The sequence below is a fragment of the Acyrthosiphon pisum genome, chromosome A1 (assembly GCF_005508785.2).
Source record: "Acyrthosiphon pisum isolate AL4f chromosome A1, pea_aphid_22Mar2018_4r6ur, whole genome shotgun sequence".
NCBI lineage: Eukaryota > Metazoa > Arthropoda > Insecta > Hemiptera > Aphididae > Acyrthosiphon > Acyrthosiphon pisum.
This window is the reverse complement of record NC_042494.1, coordinates 91,797,899-91,817,904: the sequence shown is the minus strand read 5'-3', so window position 1 is coordinate 91,817,904 and position 20,006 is coordinate 91,797,899. Positions and strand designations below refer to the sequence as shown.

At 30.9% G+C, this 20,006-nt stretch overlaps 1 protein-coding gene across 1 annotated transcript; it reads right to left on the bottom strand.

The window, feature by feature from the left end:
• Positions 1-9,754: 9,754 nt before the first annotated feature.
• Positions 9,755-10,781, bottom strand: LOC107883658. The gene is made up of 4 exons (XM_029486593.1): positions 10,590-10,781; positions 10,303-10,473; positions 10,031-10,189; positions 9,755-9,956 (listed from the first exon to the last, which is right to left on the bottom strand). The coding sequence occupies exons 2-4, from the start codon at positions 10,442-10,444 to the stop codon at positions 9,877-9,879; spliced, it is 381 nt and encodes a 126-aa protein (XP_029342453.1). The 5' UTR covers positions 10,445-10,473; positions 10,590-10,781; the 3' UTR covers positions 9,755-9,876.
• Between the last annotated feature and the right edge of the window lie 9,225 nt (positions 10,782-20,006).

Genomic DNA, 20,006 nt, shown 5'->3' with positions numbered 1-20,006 from the left:
AGAAAAAAAAAAAACTAATAAAATTTGAAACTGAAAATGTCTCTAAACAGTTCAAAACAAATCAAAATATTTTGAAAATTGTATTATGTATAGAAAATGGAAATACAAACTACCAATGAAAATTTCATGTATCCACGGTCATTTATTTTAATGTTACACCAAAAATCAAAATCGATTTTCTCGAAAACAGCTTTTGCGTAAAAATTCCCGTTTTTCCTTAATTTTTCTTTTGTTTTTCACGGCGCTTTTGAAAATTACTGGGAATTTTAAATTTTGACCTCCTCAATGCATCATCAATATTCACTTTCCCATCGAACAAGATATTGAAGTTGAAAATCGAAGCATTATTTGGACTACTTATCGTGTACACAGACACAAAAAATAATAATAATAAAAAAAAAAAAACACTTCATTGTAAAATTAATACATACATCGTTCCACTCAGAATCTAAAATCTAGACTGACAAATCGTCTCCACTCAGAATCGTTTTTCTTATACAATGATATTATATCATTGAATTCAAATTTAATACAATCCATTATACATTGACCCACTTATAACCTACTGTACAGCAGAACGATATCCCCTTACCAGTTTTTTCTTATTTTATAACGAGTTTTTCTATTATTAGTTAGTGTTAGTGCTTAGTATATAGGTGTAGATGACTATATATTATAAGCTGTTACGAATAACACCTAAAGAAAAAAAAAAAAAAAATTTTATTTAATTAATTCAAAAAACGAAAAACAATGAAAACTAAATGAAAATAATTTAACAAAACTTTAGGGCCGTAGGTTGGAGATCCCTGATATAAATTATAACTAATATAATAATTACTATAAATTATTTGCAGACTGTTTGAGTCTTACTCATGGTGTACTAATAAACGTTGACTAGATTGCTTCGTAGCCCGCGGGAAAATATGAGCTGTTCGAGCTATACAGTAAATAAATAATCATAGACTGCACAAAGAAAGAACATATTATTGTATCACTACTGAAATTATTTGTGGCGACGCAACGCACAACTATAATAGGTACCTACACTATTTATTGAAATTTATACTTATTCGTTTATTCGTTGTTGCATATAAATTACAGAGTGACAATAGCTATAGCCCCAATCGAACGACTGGAATAATTTTAATATCAACGGCACACCAGTAGCGGATCTGAAGCTCATTAAGGAGGGGGCGAGGTGGTATCATAGAATTTCAATATATACATAATACATATTAGTCATTATACATCTGCTATATATATAAAAATTCAACAGTATTTTATTCAATATTAAATAAACAAATGTATTAATAATTTATTTGAGCAACAATTGTATGGTTCTTTTTTTACCAGCCGCAAATCTGTCAATGATTTTTTCCACATCAATGCTTATGTCTCTATGAGCATTGAGTAAAGTTAAGCCAGTTAATCTTTCCTCACTCATGCGTGACCTTATCCACGTTTTTAATCTAATAAACAAAGCAATAAGCAAAATACCAAAAGCAGGAAAGTATAGTATGGTTATCAGCTAGGCAGGAAAGTTATAGGAAGTAAAATTGCTAAAATGTACACTAAACATTTTAAAATATACATTAATTTTAAAAATCTGCTTTAAATTATAAATGAGGTAGTTCTATTCAAGAATATTTTATAATAAGATCAAATATTAAGAGGATGCTACACCTGCATGTGGTGTCTCCGTCTTACAAAATATGTATATGACACAGAAAAAACTGTTAAGCGTGGGATAGAACCACTCAGTCTGTAGTAAAAGTAAAGACTCCAAATTGATAAACAATATAGTTCAGAACATTATACGTGAAATATCATTATTTTTTTTGATATGACTTATACGAAAAAAAGTTCTTATTATTTCAAAATCCATTATTTTTTGTTTATTTTTCAAACTTCAATAACTTTTTCTTTAGTTCCGATATCGAAAAAATAAAAATGATATTTCACAGGTATAGTTCTCTTTTTTTATGTGGTGACAATTTAAAAATGAAAATAAAGTATTCAGCACTCAATATTAAAATGAGTCATTTACCACAGTCACAGTTAACAAAATATTTAATTTATTTTATAGAAATTAAGTGATAACAGATTTATACGGCGGTGTAGCACGCTGTAGCACTGCTTGGCGGTAAAATGATTTTATCTGTCATTCTATCTATAATCTAAAACTATAACAGTAGCAAGTTATCTACAGCAATTGTGGTTATAAGTTATAACCAAGAAAATATTCTTTTAATATCTATGGTCATAACCAATTTCAAATTTGTTTTGAACATAATCTTGTTATTTAAATTCGATAATTTGTATTGATAATCAAAATACAATATAATTGATAAGATATTCAAAATATTACCTTTTTTGTATCATTCATTAAGTTTAAAGTTATAGTTATGACTTATGAATTTCATATTCATTATATCACACGGCGCTATAATTCAAGTAAAAAAAAAACCTTGGAGGGGAAATCGCCACGGCGCCCCCCTCCTCAAATCCGCCACTGCGGCACACGTTAACTCGACGACGGAAAATTTTCTAATATTATTGCTGAACGCTTTGACATAATAACAAAATCGTGTACAAAGCTGTGTCGGAATACAGCACATTTGCACAATAATACATAATATTATATTAAGATACAAATAGGTACATATTATTTTGTTTTTATATAATTGTATACCTACAGTCGGTATCTACAGTTTCACGTATATGGTACAACCGAATATACCCAGGGTTGGGGTGTATATCTTCGATACAAGTATCAAAGACACGTATCTTAGATAAAATTGTACCTTGTATCTTGTATCGCGATAAATTGAAACACCACTTTTTGAAAAATCCCCGTTATGTGCCCGCCTGATTATTGTTGGAATGTCGATCTCGTCGTCAATACCGGTCGTGGCATCTTCCGTGGAAAAAAGTGCAGTAAGTATTGATCTTCTAAAACCGGACAATTTAATCGAAAATTGGATTCCTCCGTAATCTTGGCCTGCTGCGATCTCGTTTTTGTTTGCGGATTGCGGGTCACGGCGACTGCGAACACCGAAGAACGAACAGGACGATAAGGAAAAAACTTTATTGCGAAAATACAACGGGCGAGTTTTTTTTCCCCGATCCCGAAAACGATCGCCCGGATTCTGTATATTATTATACACGCACATCCCACAATATGATACAGAAATAATCTTAATAATATGTATAATATTATATTATCGTAATTCGTAGTCTGCTGCAGCAAACTGTATCGGTGGCCTCGAATGGTGGTGGTGGTGGGAGAGGGGGTTTAGAGGTCGGAGAACTGCGTTCACAAAATTATGGTTTATCCGCAGAAAAGAGGTCTTATTATCGTGAACGGCGGTGGGAATTTGTGAGCTACAGCTGAGGAGGATATTTTGACAATGACTGCAGGTCGGATTCAGTAAAAATTTAGGTACCTATATAGTTTTAGTATGGCTTAATTTTTTTTTAAAAATAAACTAAAATACATAAAACATAATATTATGAGTTACGGTTGTACAATATATAATAATATATCAAACATAATATTTCAATTATTACATATTATGTATTATTTGCTGTGACGCAACTACTTTTTTTTCAATTATATCGAATAATACCCGTCGCATTAATAAAACGGTTTTATTTCCGGGATGAAAATATATACTTGGGTAAATGGTAATCCAATTCGTAAATAATTTCAAAATAACGATATTCGTTCCAATATTATATTATAAGCACCTATGTTATAAAATAAAAATATAATATTCGTCAAACGCCAATGATATTTAAAAAAATTAAACGTAAATTAATGTTTTGCGGGTATTGGACCCTGCACCCATGTGGCCATGTAAGCAACCCTCTGTCGATACCTTATTTAGTTATACCATACACCTACGCGACTTAAGGAAGGCGTGTGTTATATTATTACTACACCAAATGTATACCTACACAGACACACAGTTCAATGACTGTTTATTAATCAAACCGTTTATATACGACAACGGTGCACTGCAGGCCGTTGAATATTGCTCTCGAGCTTGCGACAATAATCACCACACCAGGTAACCGGTTATCTTTATGCAGACACGTAATACCCATATTATTATTAGATATTATATTATATATAGCCATATAGGTAATAGCCGCAAGTTTGTAACACGATGTCTTAAGTACCTTACACGATGGTTGGTTATACTCCCTAACGGTTAAGGTTTTGAGACGACAAGTCGCGTACTTATTACATACACAACAGTATAGTTAATAGTGCCCAATCGATTCCAAAATATTATACATTGCATTGTGGTGGTGATTTTTTTTATTGAAAAACCCTCATTATTTAAAAAAAAAATGTAAACGTTTTTGAAACTATTTTTTTGTTATACATAAACTAGCTGATCCCGTGAACTTCGTTGCCTGTTAAATGTACCAACTCTATATGACTCGAACTTTGTACAATTCGTTATTTAATATTCGGTGTATGGTGTTCGAAATATGTCTTAACTTTTCCGTTTACCGGAATAAAAATTCTGATTCGCAGCAGTATATTATCAGGTAGGCAATCTACCTACGGTAGATCGCGGACCCCGTGCTGTTTGTACGTAGGTGTATGATTTAACTCTAAAGTATCAAAGTTATACCAAGTTTGTCGTATTCCACCCATGGTGGATTAATATAATCAATTAATACAAAATCCTAACTTAACATAACTAATAATATCAGATGAATTAAAAAAACTAAATGTAACCATTCTTAAATAAGTCAGTCTTCTTCCCAGAGGTTTAATCTAGACACAAACATTCATACCAAGCTGAACCAGTGCACTCCGTTGTCCGTAAAAAATTACAACTTAAAAAATTATGATTGTTCAACTGTTTTTGGGTGTCACTTTCTGCAATGTTCAATAATTTGATTTGGTGCTAACTTGTACTTGATCTGCCCAAATATCCAATGGAAACCTTAAATAAATAAATACTAATTTCTACTGTAGACTGTAACCAATGGCAACTATTTAAAAAATAAATAAAAAATAAATTTCCAATTTCCATCGTGAACCTCAAGATCCCTATTTGAGCACCTCTTTAAAATGCAAATTTTTACAAATCCTTTCTTAGTGCCCGATGAAATTATTATAAAAATCTATCCTCGAAATTTCAAGTCGATCACTAAAATAGGTTTGGCTCTGCGTTGATTATTGGTAAAGTACACTTTCCTTTATATATAGAGAAGATTTAGGACGTTACAAAACATAATTTTCGAAAAAAAAATTATATTTTAATCGTTATATTTTTTTTAAAGTTTTTTCCTTCGCTTTTTCGGATAATAACATACATTTTTTATTCGATATTTTAAAGCAAAACGAAACAGGAAGATTTTGATAATTATCTTATCTTATATATATATGAAAATCTCGTATCACGTGTTTGTCCGGGATAAACTCCGAAACTACTGGACCGATCTTGATGAAATTTTTACACTATGTGTAATTTGGTCCAACTTAAGAGATAGGCTAATTTAAAAAGGGAGAGGATCAACCCGGGGAGGTGCTCAAACGGGAATTTTGAGATTTTTTATGGACATTTTTGCTTATAAAGGTTACAATGGATTTTTAATAATAATAACAATAATAATAATAATAAAAAAAAACTATTTGCTTTACTTTTTAAATATAAATTTTAATATAATATCTAACTAAAAATGTGCAATGAAAATCTCTGTACTGGCTGAACTCTGGAACTACTTATCAGATATTCTTGATTTTTTTTTTAAACGAAAGAGGATTTCACGGAAAAGGTTTATATGAAAGAAAATTTTAGGAAAATCCACCGGTGTATAATGTATTGATTGTTATTGGTTAATCGGGCATGTTTGTTGATTTGTATTATTATCTTTTTTCAATATAGGCACATATAATATATAATATATACAAGAAGATCGGATGAGTAGTTCCAGAGTTTAGTCTGTATAGTTATCTGTTATAGTCTCTGTATTTATATAGTTATATATATGTATATATAAAATAATGTTTGTGGGTAGATTAGACCTCTGTGAAGAAGATAAGTTAATTTACAAAGGGTTAAATTTGTTTTTTTTTATTCATCGGATTTTAGTACGGTCAGGTTAGGATAGGATTTTGTATAAATTGATTATATTAATCCACCTTAGGTGAAATTAAGTAAAAACGGCAAACTTGGTATAACTTTGATACTTTAGTGTTAAATCATACACTTATGTACAAACAGCACGAGGTCCACGATCTACCGCAGGTGGATTGTCTACCTGATAATGTACTGCTGTGAATCAGAATTTTTATCCCGGGCAAAGGAAAAATTAAGATAATTTTTGAACACCATACACCGATTATTAAATGACAAATTGAACAAAGTTTGAGTCATACAGAGTTGATATATTTAACGGGCAACGAAGTGCACGGAATCAGCTAGTTATATATAATAGTTTTAAAAATGCAAATTCCTGACGAGTTGTCGATAAGTGTTTTTCAGTTTTGATACGCGAGCCGTGTTGAATGTGGAGTGACAGACTAGGGGTATACCTCGCAAGATTTAATAACTAAACTAATGACTTATAAAACATTCGTGTCCAAAATTTGATTTTTATATAATAACTCCAAGTACTCGTGCTATATTCTGCATTGGAATTAAAAACGTGTATGTCGTCATTAGAAAAAGTAAAAATTTAAAAAAATTACAACAATAACACTGTCGTGCTAAGCGAATATGCAATATCTCTAATTGAAATAATAAACGAAAATATTTAAAAAAATATTATAATAATGCTATGGTATAAAATAAGTGTATGGACGTTTATTTTAGGATCGAATGTTAATTATACTTTTTGCACGGATCAGTTTTGTGTCTAAACCTGTTCAGTCGATTTCCCAACATTTTGGTTGGATGGAGTACTGTTAATCCGTGTACAGCACAGCAGAATACACGGTAAAAGAATAGGTAAATTTTTTTTTTCAAAAATCTTGTTTTGCAAACATAGACCTTAGGTGGTAATAGGTATATTATGTTATTCTGAGTTTAGGCCTTTATGTTTGTAACCGCCTATAGAGCAATTATGTGTCGAACAAATATTTTCTGAATTGTGTGTTGATCGATAGAATATAATAGTCACCAACGGCATACCAAGTAAATATTTTATTATCATAACGTAATACAGGTGAGGCGTCCCTATATATATAACGTTCCAGAGTTTACGTATTATATTAATAATATTATTACACATATTATCATTCGACACCGACGATTCTTATAATATAGTCGAGGGCACAACCATAATATATCATACGATTTATACATAATAAATCCACACGTATGTGCGCGCGTTACAAATGCGAGGGTAGGTGTGCCCGCATATTATTATTATGTATGTATATTGGCCTCGGGTTGATTGATGGTCGGTATGTTTTAGAATTTTTTTTTTTATCCAAAACCACGCGGAATCCTTTCAGGTAGACTCTTTCTGCGCGAATAATAATAATAAAAAAAGAAAGAATATTAAAAATGAATGATTTTTTTTTTTTAACATTTCCCATTCTCCGCTGCGCTGCAGTATTTTCTTCGCGCCGCGGACGATGTATCATAATATCGCCGCCGCCGTACCTATATCGTGGTGAGATATTCCGTCGGATTTTTTTCCGATCATTGTTCCGATGAAAATTTCATCCCGCTCCGATATCACATTAAAGGTAAAATTTTTTGCTGGTGGAATAGTACATGGATATCTGATAAATATAATAAACAACCGTGCGTTGCGTTCTGGCACTTATATAATAGGTACCTTGCTGTCTTTCAAGGTTTTCTGAAGGTCATGATAGTGGTTACGATTCTAACGGTGATACAGTTATTAATTTTCATTTTAGTTTTTGATTTCAAAATCTGTTCATATGTATCGAATGATTAATAAGCGAATGTGATTTTTTTTTTTTAAAAAAAGACTATTTACCGACCGAACATCCCCCATTGGCAGAACTTTGAATATATGGTCCTCAAATCAAAACGATTATTGAAAATTGTATTTTTAGGCGGCGTAACTATTCCAGCAGTCAAGTTTACTTCAAAATCAGAATTATAAAAATTAATTTTTTCCACAAAAAATAATAGTCGTTATTTAATAGGCTATTGTGTACAGTGTAGTGTGTACATATATGACGTGAAATATATGCATGCTTTTTAATGGAACATTGCACCTTTGTACGGACATAATACAATTTAGGAAACTGACTAAGTTTAACTGAATAAAATGATACAATTTTTTTTTTTATTAGGAATAAATGGACTTCGACTGCTTAATTTCGTTAAAGTTTTTTTGTTGATGTTCCCCATACATTTTAATTAACTTTTTAAATGTAGACCGTTAAAATCGAAACGAACATTTTAGAGCATTTAATGGCATAAGAAATTAACCATTTAGTATTTCTTTTTTATTTTTATAAAAAAAAGTATATTATTAATATTCCATTGAAGTACTTCAACTGTTGGTTTGAATGAATTTGCAATACGATCATTGGTTTTGGTTTTGAACGCTATAATTTGTTCTAACCCATTAGAAAGTTTTTAAGACTGTGCCGCAGTGAACATCACGTCGCGTTGCAATCTGTTGCTGGGATTAAAGTTAAATTTGAATGGATTTATATTAAAACTTTGCACGCGGTGATTAATATTCTTTCGAATAACAATATTTTTCTTGGATAATATTTAATTTAATAATAGATATTTATGTCCTAAGAAAATCATTGTTTTATTCGAGTTTCTCGGTTCGTATTTTAAATAAAAATGCAATCGACCGAAATGTGCGTAGTTTTTAAATCCGTTCGTTGTCTTTTTTTTTATACCACCGCGGTGTTTCAAACTTTCTATACCGCGGTTCTGTAGGCTTTTAAAATGGATTTTATAATATATTTATTCTACATATGTACAATAAGTACTTACGGGCAAGTCTTAAATGCTCTAAATTGGCAACACGTTAAACTGACTTCAATAGATTGTGAGATTTTGCTAAACTTTTAATCTAAAATTCCGTTATATTTTATTTCCCAGAAAGTTTACCAAAGTGTATTAAAATAACGAAAAACACAGTAAGCACTACGCTGTGTCTAATGTCGTTCACAGTACGAATCAAGAGAAAAACAAATTTATTTCCGAGTACTTTTATAATTTGTTGGTTACGTATTGTTTTGCAAATGCATTTTTTTATCGAATAAAAAGTTTAACGGAGAACAATCAAAAGTCAAAAACGATAAGCTCCTTCGTAGATATCAGCTGTTAATAAGCAAATGAAACGAATAAAGCTAAAACGACATTAGTTGTAGGTACATTACGTTTACATTATTGTATTCGCTATTATATAAAATTGTACACTTAAGATTCGGAGTACGATACGAAATTGTTGTTTAAAAACAAAATGATAACCCCGATAACGGAGCGTAATTAAAACCAAATTAAAACGAAACGTAATAATAATAATATGTTGTTCTCCCCAGGTTGTATCGTATTAATATCCTCGTACCCCCTTCCTTGTGGTTAACCACCATAGTTCCAGATCATTATTATAAATACCTACGCTTTACCGTCTCTAGTTCGGAAAGTTCAAACCAAAATTTTGGCATTTCAAGCGAAGTTGAAATTGGTAGCTTAACATTACGTAATTAACAATAGAATACTATACTGCAGTATCCGAGACATTTTTTTAAAGTCAGAGCACATCATGGATGTTTGACTTTTCATAAAAAAGTTGTACCATGTTACGTATATACAGCTGGGTCTTTAGAGTTTAAAAATTGTAAAGTCCGTAAAGGTTTTCGTAAATTTGATTACAAGTTTTTACTCGAACAATTCATTGTTACATTCTTACCTTCGTATCTCTTTTCTTTTTTGTCATGTTTTTTTTCAATTCCAGAGGTATTGTATTCGTCTTGAACTCTGAGAACGTAAATGTTATGAATGATAAAAAGAAAGAAAAAAATAAATATATAAACGTTTCAACATTTCAATACCGTCTAGAAACTTGTAATCATTCGGGGCATTTATCGTTTCGACCACTGAATTATATCTTTCGGTGATAAAGTCGATGGTTTCACTAAATAACTGCACCCTTCTCCTTTTCTCGACCAACGCTTTTTGTCGAACGTTTTCTCGCTCTTCGTTTTGGGTTTCTGAAAAATGTCCACCATAATATTATAAGCGAGTGCACCACCTAGAGTGACATACATATTATATTAATTGGTACCAGCTATGTCGTGTAAATATAAATAAAAAATATGTTTACTATAGTCGTCGTCCATTTTGAAAAACCTCGTCCTGTTCAACGAATGGTCCATTACCGAGTCGGTTTTCTCCATCGTTAGCAACTGTCTGAGTCTGGTAATTAAATCTTGAGCTATTTCTACTCGGTCCATTAAATCCTCCATCTCCTCATATTTTTCCCCGGCCGTATTGTCTAATAAAATAATACGTTCGCTATATTATCTATGTATAACGATGAGTGTACGGTATACATTTTGAATCGGCTAGCTATTTTATGACATCGAATAATACGAATAAATAATTTCAAACCATCAAGCTTTTTTTTGAACCGTTGACTGTCAACGTACAACTTTGTAATGAAGTTGTTGACCGTGATAATCACTTCCCGTTTTTCGATTTCGTACGATTCGGCGTTCTTCGGATCTTCGTGGACGTTATGGCCTTCCCATATCCGTAACTGATGAGTTTGACGGTGCTTCGAAGACGTTCCACAGACGTCTTCTGGCTGTAAGTGAAAGCGAACGATGATTAATAGGTAATCGCATTATATTATTAGAACCGCGCCTAAACACTCTAAACACGAGATCGGTGCGAGCAGAAAAGTCAAGCTGTTTAAACATTGACTCACACATTTTTGATAATGTCTAATAAATAAACTATAATATAGCTTATTCAAACTTTTTTGTTCGTCGAGCCCTTACGTTGCTAAGGTCAACTTACGGAGCCCCAAACGCCCAGACATTTCGAATGCTTACAAAATATAAATAACTCATCATGAATAATGCATATAAAAGATTTGATTATTAATTAGTTTCTTAATCATAAACAACATAAACGATAAAAGCAATATATCCTTCAACCAACTCGCATCTAACATCGTTTTGGACTACAAAAAAAAAAATTTTGAGGATTATAAAGCAAATATTATTTTATTTTGATTTAATTTAGATATTATGTCCAAGGATAGCCCCTAGATGACTATCGCAGTATCGTGGAACGCGTTTTGAGAACCTCCAGCTGGTTTTCTGTATTAGTGTATTATATTATGTCAAAGCTTTGATAAACAATTTATATAGGTCACGAGAAATGAAAGCGAGAATAATGGTTAATTTGTTTTAATTAGATGGAAATAAATTAGCGCATTCATCTCAATATTTTAGGCTGATGTCAATTCCCATTCCTAACGATGGTTATTAATTTCATCGTCGTAGAGATTAAATTGGTGGACTGGTTCCATGCACATTGTTTCGTCAAGTTTATCCTAGTTTGAATTAATTATTAAAATTTCAATACCTATTTAATTACGACGGTTAAAACATTTTATTGTTAATTGATTATACGTATATTCCACTTGCACTAAAATAACAACTGAAGTGTGTTTTGAATTATACACTATTTCAGATACATTTCTTAAAAAAAATTTGCGTTGTTAGCTTTAATAATAAAGTGAATTGACCAATTACCAATAAATTTAAAGGTAAAATTACTATCAAACATATTATGGTAAGCTTTTATTTCGGTTTTAATTTTAAAGTGAGTAGTAATAATTTTAAATTTTTAAAATGAGGTTCAATAATATTATGTATAATGCAAATAATTCGGTTAAAAATTAAAATATCGATAAAAACTTACATACGAAGTTGGCACCCTAGATAATATTCTCACATTAACATTTTGACGATAAGTCAATATTTTACTCTGATAGTGAAGTTAACAACGCAAAACTGGTGCTGTTGGACTTTGTAAATCCTCCTAATGTACATGTGTGAGAACTGAAAAGGTAAAGATAATTATTATAATATAATAACAGAATGGCCCACCTCATCAAACGCTTCAAGTTCGTCGGTAGTTCTCACCGATGTTTTTCGACTTTCCATTTGGAAAATGTGGACGACGTGTGATACCTATAATAGTACAACCAACACTTTCGCCGCCAACGCCGCGAACAAAACTTTCGTTGTACCTAACTCGAACAGTTCTAAAATAAATATTATTTGCTCTTTTATTGTCATTGCTTTGTATATATGTGTCGGCGACGGGCGTGTCTCCATAGTGACAGTTTTTTTTCGCTTCTAGTTTTACATATGACATGATTAATACCTATAACACTATATAAATTGAAAATAATAACATATTTTCCAAGCGCAATAATTGACTGCTATGACACGGTGCCGGTGGCGGGTACGAAAGGAAAAATATGAAGGACGAACTCGCGCGGTATTGTCTCGTGTTTAATATTATATGTTTGTCAAATGGAGCGGAAAAAGTCTCGGTCTCGCAGGTGTGTGCGAGTGTGTGTGTCGAAACTTTTTCAGTGGAAAACACCTTACACTTGTTAATGACCTCCGGAAACAATGTTTCTGTACGAGTGTTTTCCTCCTGCCGAGTGTCTAGTACGCCGCCTATACAATACAAGTTTCCCGAACGCAATTTTTATTTCATTTTCATTTTGATTTACATTTTTTTTTTTGTTTAGTTTTGTTATTGTTTTCGTTCAATTTATTTCGTTTATCTGCAGCCTGTAATAATCCCTACGCGTAGTCAAATAACCTTCAATTGCACACGGATACTTAAAACTTTTTGACGTGCTGCTTTGTATCATTCCAGGAACTTGTACTGCACGACAGCTATAATAAACGTACCCGCATGAAAAAATAGACGATAAAAATAAAATGTATTTGTAACCGCTGATGAACTGCCAGAAAGATCATCGTGCGCGTTTTTCCAGTCCTTGTAGAGTCGAGCAATAATATTTTTAATTCGTGAAAATGGATAAAATGATTAAATCGACGAAACACGTTTGATAAAAAATCGTATCAAGTGTATTAATAATAAGACATTAACCCGTCAAATAAATTAGCGGAAACAGAGGATAGTGATTATATTTTTAACGAGTCACTTTGGCTGGTACCAATAAGTACCAAATCCAAAATCTTGCGGGGAAATGCGGCTCTATTTTTTAAAACGGTAACGTAAAATCGCACTAATTGACCACTGCATTTGGAAAACCAAATGGATTTTGGTACTGATACCACGTACCAACTATACACGTGACGTTAGCAGAGAAAAGCATGCCCCCCTTCCCCCCGTAGTACAGTAGTTTGAAAGTGGTACTGATGAATAACACTGATTTAGCACTAATTATTGGTTTTATAGCAGAAATTAGTGCTCGATTTCTCTCGCCAACTTCACGCACCTCGTCAAATTTAAAACTCCTTAAGCTCCTTTAGTGGGTCGTGCTGGTTTTTCCTTCCTGTGGGCACTATATTTTATGATTATTGGTTTGGCCTTGTCTAAAATAATATCTATAACTACCACCATCTGATCTGTTTAACATTTTGGCATTTCAACATGTCTGCAGGTGTGCTCCAGAGTCCAGACTCCAGTACCTAAAAAAATCATCATAGGTACTTAAAATGTAAATATTAAATTTATTCGTACATCCGATTGAAGTTGCCGCAGCATATTTATTTAAATTATTACCTAGCAATTGACATAAACTCAAAATCAAATCAAACTATGTCATTACACAGTGACTGCAGATGAGTATTTTTTTGTTAGATATCTGCTAATTAATAAATTGTATTGTTATCAATTGAGTACCACTGTCCCAGTGACGAGGGTACATGGACATCATCAATATTTGTAAAAACGGTATAAATCGAAATGCTTATAGTTATAATGTTAGAAATTATACAATAAAAAATAAATATTATAAAATGTACTGTTTATTCACTTTTATACACAAAAATAAAGGGTTTATTGAATTTAAATAAATATTTAATACTATATTATATTAGAAAGAGTACAAAGTATTAAATACTATTTTTTATTACGGTATATTTATCATTTTATTAAAATAAATGCATAAATTGTTATGATTAGAATTTCTAGAAATTAATTGATCTGTTTTGGGAATATATTATATGTTTTGAATAAATATAGGATAACATAAAAATAGGAATTTTCCATCAAACCGTTGACTTTTTTATATTACATGTCGAATCTTATTGCTATTTAAATACAGCGATGACCTTACGACTTTTTTATGAGTAAAAATATATTTTATAAATCACGTAATGTTGTACTCGCACATCAGTAAATAAAAGCTACATCCGAATTGGTTACCAGGTTTAAAAGGTTATATTCGAATTGATTTTTGGTTTTGTTTCATAGAGATGCATTGGATTTTCTTTCATCTAATAATATTTTCCATTCCATTTCACTTATCAAAAATAAAATTCTACAGCAAAGGACTGTCTAGTCTACTGTAAGTATGTTTTTTTTTGTAACTACCAAAAACCATTTTACGTTCAAAATTGCCCTAAGGTCTCTATCAATATAAGCTTGAGTTAATATTGATTATACAATAAAAACAACTCATATCCGGTAGCTTATTGTTACATCTCTATCTCGCGGCGTTTCCTTAAAAAGTACGATCAGTTAGAATGAAATGCGTACCTATATATTATATTTTAGCAATTTTAATCGATTTCAATTTCGATTGATCGAAAGTCGGACGCAACTTATAACGCCGTACGTATTTTATCCTAAAATTGGTTACATAGTTGTAGTTATTATATAGCATTATATAGATTAATAAGTCATAGGTAAATCTTTTTGTTTTGTGTTCCTAAGTCGATAGCTGGAATTATATTATATTATTATTTTTATTTTTATTTATAATATTGTCATTGGGAGTGTTGATAAAGTCCGTATAGAACATAATATCTACAACGAAAATGCTCTTTCATAAATATTATTTGTTAGTTTCAAATAGTTCATAAAGTATCTATATTATATAAAGTTATCTAAGCGGTTTAAACTATGTATGTTGCCATAAAATTAATAATAAACCTTATCGCAGAGCCGAGCTCATTTAATTTTTAATTTCAGTGACATATTTTCCTTGATTTATGTTTTCAGAACTATTAATTAAACGTTAAATTGTGAAAACGTTCTTCGTTGTCATTCCATAAGATAATAGACCGAGTTAAAAAGTAGTTACTGTGTCATTTTTAAAATCTCCAATGTGGGTTAATGCCTTTCTAAACGGTTATTGCAAAAGATTTATGTTATCAGAGTTTAGTGTTATTTTTGTCTACATGCAAACTATCCGTGACTTTTCTCATGTCAAGTTGGTTAATTAAAAGATCAATTTATATGCATATTTGATATTATAAAATAAAACATTTTTAGAGTATTCGCACCGAGTTATCGTTCTGTTATTAGATAAAATTGAATGTATTTTTTTTTGTAGGTAACTGAAAAAAAGTGTATCTCATTATTTCAATAGCTTTTAAATTTGTCAAAATGTAACGTGGGATGCGACAAATGAATAAATGTATTTTTTATTCTCAACTACGGAAACGAAATCCAATTTGCTGTGATATTTTTTTTTTTTTTTTTTGAAGTCAGATATTTAAGTTTAAATTTTATCATTTTTGCACGGAAATGGACATGAATATACACGTAGGTATATTGGCATTTTGCATTCAGCCGTCAATTGATGTTAGATTTGGTTTTAAGGTTTGCGATTACCTACCTCATACTTGTCAATGTTGAATTTCAATATGATTCAAGCATATGTTTACCCGGAAGAGAAAAAAAACCCTCAGTTACACTGATTGTAAAAAAAAAAAGGACAGGGGAGATGTTGCAGGTAAATATTGCCTCTCGGTTGCGTTGAATAATTCATAGGTACGGATGGATTTTGTTTATCGGACATGCATTGAAAGTCTATTCAGTAATTACATTGGATCCACAGACCTTTAAACTGGACAAGGAAAATAGTTTTATTCAGTCCCGAATGGCTTTTCTCGTGTGTCAACATCGCTTTTTACGGTAAACAAAAATTGAAGTACCAATATAATATTATATTTATTTTTTACTGCCTACTTTTAAAGTCCCTGAAACAAACTACATTGTGCGCAGGTAACATAATGTTTTTTTATTGGTCACGACAATATAATGTGCGTGGAAATCATACAATGTCAGAGGTAGGTAGCTGTTAGCAGTGTTAAAAAATGAGGTACGGTTAGGTGAGTGGTCATAGTTAATGGACAGCGTTTCTGGAAATTTCGTTTAAGTTGGATGTGCTTCGCGTGTGAAATTTTGAGTACGAAACGAATGTGTTAAGTGGTTGTAGACTATGAAAATACATTATGATTCAGTTATTTCTTTTTTGTTGAGTAATTTAACAGGAGTTATTTATAATTGTATTCGTGAGTAAGTATCTCTTTTCGGGACTAAGCGTATAGCTGTTATTGTAGTTCTTCATTAAAAAAAAAAATCCACCCATATTGGTACATAATATTATTGAAATTAATAAATAAAAATAATGTTAACGCTTCGTATTGGCTATAGATTAAAAAAGTTTTATGAGTTATATTTTTAGTGTTTTAAAATATAATTAAAAATTAAATAGTCAGAGCGAAATACAATTTAAAAAAAAATATTTTACTAAGTACATTTTAACTATAGAAATAATAGCATAAAACAAAATGGTAAAAAAATAAACATTATAAAAATGATTCAAATAAATAATATGTTTTCGTCATCAGGCAATTGTTTTGTTTTTAACCGTATATTGTTTATAGGATTGTAGACATTTTAAATACGATATATAGTTTTTATGGTATTTTTGGGAACAGATTTTGTTAAAGCCGGCTACAATATTTTACTAAATTATTAAAAGTTCATACACTCTACAGGTTTTAATTTATTTTGTCATTCATAGGTACAACAATATATCTTATACAGTTTTCGATATTTTTAAATGTATATTGTCAGAGTTCATGGGGTGGTGCCATTGGGTGACTTCCCTCTCCCATCAATTAAACCACATCAAATTTACTTATTGTATAACCGTTATAGGGGGCGGATCCAGAGTTAGGATACTGTGGGTTAGTACATTTCAAGGGGCCACTTAGCACTTATTCAAACCAGATTAGAAATCTTTACTTGTGTAGGTATATATATATATATATTTATATACCTACTAGGTATATAAAACAAAAAAAAAAATAATAATTTATACTATATGTGTGTGTTTATTCGAGGGTCCAAATGTCCAACTACCCAAGATCTAAAAAGAGGCCAATTTGATCAGCAAATATTAACTGAGGGTCAGCTATCCCGCACTCGGGCATGGCAGATACCCACGGGTGCCCACTAAAAAATCTGCCAAAACTACCCACACGTGTTTACACCTACAGCTCCCTCCCCACAGTTTAAAAAACCACCCAATGGCCTAAGTTGCCGCGGGTTAACTAATAAAAATGTTACATTATACATATTATATGAAAAAAAAAAAAAAAAAAAACTGTAATTGAAATTTATTTTCTCAATAAAGAAAATATTATTATTATTATATTTATTATTGTTATTGATACACTCATTTTTTAATTAACTTTTGCTAGGTACTTCGAAATTAATTGAATAAAACAATTTTCTTATAAACATTCAACAATTGTAAATAAGTAGGTATATAATATATAAATTGTATCGTATAATGGTTGTAAATAAAATGTATTGTATTTTGTAAACTATTATTATGATTCTTATAATACAATTTATTGTATTTTGTAAACTGTAATAAGCTCCGATCGTTTATTCAAAAATGGACGGTGCTTAATGGTACACATTTTTTCGCAGAAGACATAATTGTACATTTTGATTTTCTATCCACGTTATACGATTCTTATAATACGATAATCATATTGCAATACTTAGAGTAGTTTTGTTGCAATACTTAGAGCTCACATCGATTATTTCGTGTGATATATTATTCCAAAATTTAAAAATTTTGAACAACGATTATATAATGTTGTTAAGACTTGTGTCAGTCAAGTTATGTACTTAGAAATCATATGCACATTAATCATCTGCACTTTTGACACCTATTTTCCAGCGGTGTATTCGAGTTCAGACGAAACACGCCTACACATCGCAGAAAACCGATTCTCAACTAACCGTCCAGATAGGTTCACCCACACGTCCTGCAGTGCACGATCGATAGAGTTGCTATATTTGATTTGCATACGAAATCATATTCTTTCCACGATAAAATGGTTATAATATTTATGACGATTGATGGAAGGTATAAGTTAGTTTACCTCAGTGAAGGTTTTCGACGTGACTTTACGCTGTTTTTGTTCCAGCGTTTGTACTACGCCATTAGATTAACATTTTTAGATTACGTAATAGCTCATATACAATGAACATTTTTTTTTTTTTAAATTTTAAAATGCAATTTATTAATACAATTACGACAACATAACTTTCTGACCAGGTCATTTTGATATATACTCCTTTAGAGCGAATCCATTTCCCCCGTATTAATTGTATTAATTATATCCATACGTAGCCCATTTTAAACTTGTCATTTATCAATTAACCTCAAACACAGGTACTGCAACTTTTATAATATTATTTTACTTTATTTTCGATTTTTATTTATAATTAAAAAAAAAATACTTTATACACGTAGATTATAATTTAGTTCAAATCGAATATAATACTTACTGTAGTTAGTGCGTCCTTTAAATTTTTTTATTTATGTACATAAAATGTTTTCGACGTATTAAGATCAAAGAGTGTGTTACAGTGCATTTATTGATAATAACATTACATTTTAAAAATATTCATTTTTTTATAAAATGTTCTCTAAGTGAACAAAAAGCTTTGTACTTGAGCTACAAGCTTGCTATTATCATAATGGCGATACATACAAAAAAAGTTTACAAATTTGATTGTGTACGTAAACTATAATAATATTAATGTTATTAACAATGTATGTTATTTTTTTTTTTACAAACATATTATACCTAATACACACAATCGAAATAATAATAATAACTCTTCGGCAAAATATATCATAATTCATATTGTATCATTATATTACGCTTCTTAAACGCTGAGAACCAATATAACTTTTCCCGAGATAAAAAGTTTTACGACGACAACTTTTGAATTTAAAATTATTGATAGCATGTACTATACTTACATGCTATGATTGCACTCGTTCTGTTCGAGATCAATAACACGATTTCGTACATGGAATTTCGGTCGATGTATTATTAGTTTAAATTGATTTATTTGAATGCAATTTAAATATCAATTCCATAGTACGCGATTAAGCGAATATCGAGAAAAAAAATCGATAAACGAGGCCAGTTTAGTATAATATATTATATAAATGGAGTTATCATAAATCATAATATTATTATAGAAGTCAGTATAGTGACTGACTATAACTAGATAGGTCGTTAAAACCGACCTCTGTTCTAAAACAAAGATGTCGGAGACGTCATTACTTCTGCCCAACCGACATCATGCATGTATTATTTATATAGGAACCGGAGAATTTCGGAGTCAACAACAATTTGTACCCATTATATGTAAATTGTCAAGATTCAAATTTTAAATCGGGTAGGTATATTAGGCGTTCGCGGATTAGATGGCTCGGGATCGGAAGCATACTTCATACAATAAACTAAATATATATAATGTAAACATAACGGAGGATTTTGTTTTTATTCGGTTCAATGGCAGTCGTGTCTTTCGATGATTTATTACGAGTACGTGCTCTGTGTATAATCTACAAATTGAACACATCCTTTTAATGTCAATCTCACATAGGTATAATATTTCCATTTTCCACGTAACATTTTTTTTTTTTTTTTTATTACGTTTCATGTAAAGTACAATAGCGAGCATAGTGAG